This window comes from Sinocyclocheilus anshuiensis, unplaced genomic scaffold (genome assembly GCF_001515605.1).
Source record: "Sinocyclocheilus anshuiensis isolate Anshui unplaced genomic scaffold, SAMN03320099.WGS_v1.1 scaffold267, whole genome shotgun sequence".
Classification (NCBI taxonomy): Eukaryota; Metazoa; Chordata; class Actinopteri; order Cypriniformes; family Cyprinidae; genus Sinocyclocheilus; species Sinocyclocheilus anshuiensis.
Genome location: NW_015552637.1, coordinates 982060 through 986424, shown reverse-complemented (window position 1 = coordinate 986424; position 4365 = coordinate 982060). Strand labels below are relative to the sequence as shown.

Here is a 4365-nt window from a genome sequence, read left to right as displayed (position 1 = left end):
CTTCTGTTTAATAAAAAACAAGGGTTCAGCACTACATTAGTGTGACTTATAACACTTGAGATTTGCCAGCATGAATTTTACATATGTGCACGCTGTAATGAAATGCATGCAATGCTAATTGATAAAGCTAATGTGTCTTTGGGTGCTGACGACATTAAGACCACATTAAGACCACGTTAAAGAAATAGTTCACCGCAAAATTAGGCTTCTGTCATTATTTACTCGCCCTCATTTTAAATCCATATGTGACACTGGACCACAAAACCAGTCATAAGGGTCAATTTTTTAAAATTTATACATTCCATTGATGTATGGTTTGTTAGGATAGGACAATATTTGGCCGAGATATTTTGAAAATCTGGAATCTGAGGGTGAAAAAAAAAATCTAAATATTGAGAAAATCGCCTTTAAAGTTGTCCAAATGAAGTTCTTAGCAATGCATATTACTAATTAAAAATTAAGTTTTGATATATTTACGGTAGGAAATTTACAAAATATCTTTATGGAACATGATCTTTATTTAATATCCTAATGATTTTTGACATAAAAGAAATATCAATAATTTTGACCCATAAAATGTATTGTTGGCTATTTCTACAAATATAACGGTGTGACTTAAGACTGGTTTTGTGGTCCAGGGTCACATATAGCTATTATGTATGTTATGTATTTATTTATTTAGTTATATTCTAGTAAAAATAAAGAGCTATTGCATCAGAAATAAATGTAAGGGTTTGAAACAACATGAGGGTGTATAAATGACAGAACTCCTTATTTATGTCATTATAGAAGATTTTACAAGTCAAAAGTTACAAAAAATTACATTATCGAAGTACAATCAGTGTTCAAAACTGTTCTTACCCCAACCCATTTTCTAAATTAAACGACTTTGAAAGTGTTGTGTTTCAGCCACAGGTGGTGATAGAGAGGCCAACACATTCCATAATGAACCTTTAAACCTGGGTAGAATACGTCACATCCCAGCACTGCTGCTCTCCATCTACTTAAAACTACTCTGAAGTTCATTGTGGAGTGTGAGCGTGATCAGGACGCTTTGCCAGATGTTCTCACAGTGAGCTCCTCCACCTTTGGCTACAATGTTAGCTGTGTCATCCTGACAAATGATCCTAAAGAGCATTACGTTAACCAGAAAGTACGGCGTTGGGGTAATTCAAGTTTTTGAGGTTTCAACAAAGACTTTCATTTTGTAACTTATAAATCACAACCACAGACTCTGTCTATTAAACATTACCCCACCTCGGTAGTTTGCAATGCTTCATTTATCAGCATCTAAACAAACAAAACAAGACAGGCACATGATTACAGGGACATTTCGCTCCCTGCACCCCCTTATTGGCTGCAAGAGAACTGTTTGTGAGGAAACCTTCCTGTTCGTGAGTTTGGTGTTAGCGAGACATCCGTGTGCATGACCGCGGCATGGCACTGGCTTGCGGAAACGTTGCCAGTTATGTTGACTACATTCCTCCCTCAGCTCCACCCCCGACCCACTCACTCATCTGAGACGCCTGTGTTTGTCCAACCACTTGTTTTGCAAGATGAAATGGCAGCAAATCAAGTGTTCGAGTCAAGTAGTTCTCATGTGTTTCCTTCACTTTGGTCCGCTACATGCTTTCTCCAACAGAGCGCCTCATTTTCAATTCACACAAAACCTTGTACGACAGTTGTTCTTTCAACCTCGCAGCATTTTACAGCGGCTTACGATATCTATTTGTAGGCTACTTCTTCTATGAAGCTTTGCCGTTTGCAGGCTTATACAGGATATGAGATGAATTAGCTGCCGTTTTCCAGACATCAGCGGTACAATGCCTCGATGGGACGCCGCTTCTCACGGTGACAGTGAAATGATCCTTCTCTTATTAAACACCTCCATCCTTATAAAGGTGGGTAATATAGTCTCCCGCTTTTACCTGGAGGTGGGAGCCGCATTAAATATTAATTAAAAGTCACATCAGGAGCGCCACGCTTATATCAGTCTTCCCGGTCTTCAGGCGGAGACGGAAGCGATAAGTAACTTTATTACCTCCATCGTGGATGGAAGGAAGGCGGTAGGGGAGGAATAAGGGAAAAGAGGGACTGCAGAGTGGAAAGAGATTTATCTGTTGTGCAGACGCTTTCGTGATTCTGCGATGAGACTGATTTCGCTATGTGAATAGGGGTTCTGTGGGGCAGAGACAGAAAAAAGAGAAAGATTATTAGAAGAATACAAGAGTAGGATACTCAGTGCTGTGAGTTGAGGTGAAAAAGTGAAAACGAGGGCGGGGATTTTTGTGGTGTAGATTGGGGCTCTGTGATGCTTCCAGCATTTAATTAAATCACTGGGGTTTGAGACTCACATCCTGCACCCAAAATCAACCTCCCCTTGGTTACGGTGTCCTGTTAAGGAAGGTATTGATGTATCGATAAACATCCCTTCGTCAAGGTTTTAATGAAGCTAAGCTAAATCTTTATTAAATGTACTCTTTGAGTTAGGTTCAAACTTTTTAATTAACTAAGTTCGGAGCAAACATTACACTTGGGTTTTTCAAGTTCGGGCACTTGTATGTCCCAGGGGTTGACTTTTATTAAACGTTTTTTTCTCATGTGAAGGTCACATTAAAACGTGTCATTTTTTAATTTAAAATTTGTAATTTTTAAATTTTTTTTTGTTGTTGTTTATTTTCAAATATCTTTTATGTATAGATTTTTGTTCCAGGCCTCAATGAAAATCTATTTAATAAATGCATGTTATAAATCTTATTGTGAATGAGTCATCCATTTGCAGGTTTATTTTTAAGTTTTTTTTTTCTTGTTTGATAATCTGTTTAACTTGGATGTAAGTCACAATACTGAAGAAAGGATTTGTCATTACTTCCATTTCATTGCAACTTTAAAATGCACATATTATATTTTTACAGTATTACAGCTTTAAACAAAATGATTACAAAAAGTGTCAGCAAATATTAACACTGTTTATAATATTTTTAAATACATTTCTGATTTGTAAATGAATGCATCGTATGTGTTATCAAATGAATATTGTTGTGTTGAATAAATTTACAGTTATTTTGTCAAATTATGCAAAAAGTGTGAAAATATTATTCAATAGTGTGCAGTTTATTCTATTTTTTTTTACAAAGTGTTAAAATGTAATTTCCATCATGTTCATTTCCACCACATAATTTAATGAAACACAATACATAATTTGAGATATGGTGGAAATTATATTGTGGTGGAAGTGTTCATGGTAATTAGAAATACATAAATAAATTTCAGATTTTTAAATGAATGCATCTAATGTATAAATAAATGAATATTGTTGTGTTTAAATGAATAAAATGTACTGTTATTTTTGTCAAATTATGCAAAAAGTGTGAAAATATTGTTCAATAGTGTGTATTTAGGATGCATAAAATGAAACTGAGTTTCATGCAATAGATTGAAATGTACTTTATCTAGCTTGCTTTCATTTGAGCTGATCCTGTTGTTCTCTTTGTCCTTCGCAGGTATGGAAAAATAGTGTCAACAAAGGCAATCCTGGACAAAAACACCAACCAGTGCAAAGGTGAGTACTGCAGTCAATATCAGCTCACATTAAAAACACGCTCAGAGAGCATTCACAGTCTCACTTAAAATAATCAATAATCCTTGTAAAATGACAGCTTTTGAAAGACTCTGATTAGTCTGGCGATTGTGTGGATGATCTTTAGAGGAGGAAATGCGTTAGCGGGATTGTGGGTGAAGTCTTTACAACCGGATAAGATGTTAGCGTGACTAACAGGGTTAGCCGCGGCGAGGAAAAGCACAGGGTTCCTCCTGTGTTGATTTGAAAAGTCCGGGCCTAGTTGTGGTGCTTTAAAAATAGCCATAGGGGCAAGGGAAGCGTCCGGCTGAAATTGATGATTTAGCAGACAGCCTCTTTTCAGGAAACACTCAGCCAGCGCTGTACATAAACTGCCTGGCTTCCTACACAATCTGCCAAACCGGGTCCCGCAGGTTTTTCTCCTGTTTTGTGTGTATGCATGTGTGCGTCTTTCTCTTTGTCATGCTTTCTCTCTGAGGGCACATCTAATGTGTCCAAAAATGAGTATTAATGCCCACATGAGAACAGGAGAGAGAGGGAGTTTTTGGGAAGCAGAGGAAATCACTCCAGGCTTTAGAGGACTTCCACTTCCTGGAGTTAACAGCCCTCCTACCCTGCCAGGCTTCTCCACCCTGATGGGCTTCCAGCCAGGACTTATGAGAGCCAAGGATATCAGACAGGAAACAAACAAAAAGATGGATTTGCTTCATTCACGGCTTCGCTGAATCTACTTATGTTTGTCCTGCTTGTTTCTACGCCATCCTTTTTTTTTTTTTTGCACAGGA

At 37.4% G+C, this 4365-nt stretch overlaps 1 protein-coding gene across 1 annotated transcript in view; it reads left to right on the top strand.

Annotated features, from left to right (window-relative positions):
- Window positions 1–4365, top strand: part of LOC107666726 (RNA-binding motif, single-stranded-interacting protein 3-like) — a 135077-nt gene that overhangs the window by 45955 nt on the left and 84757 nt on the right. The window contains exon 3 of the mRNA XM_016458160.1: window positions 3504–3562. Coding sequence (XP_016313646.1) covers window positions 3504–3562 — 59 coding nt within the window. The remainder of the gene's footprint in view (window positions 1–3503; window positions 3563–4365) is intronic.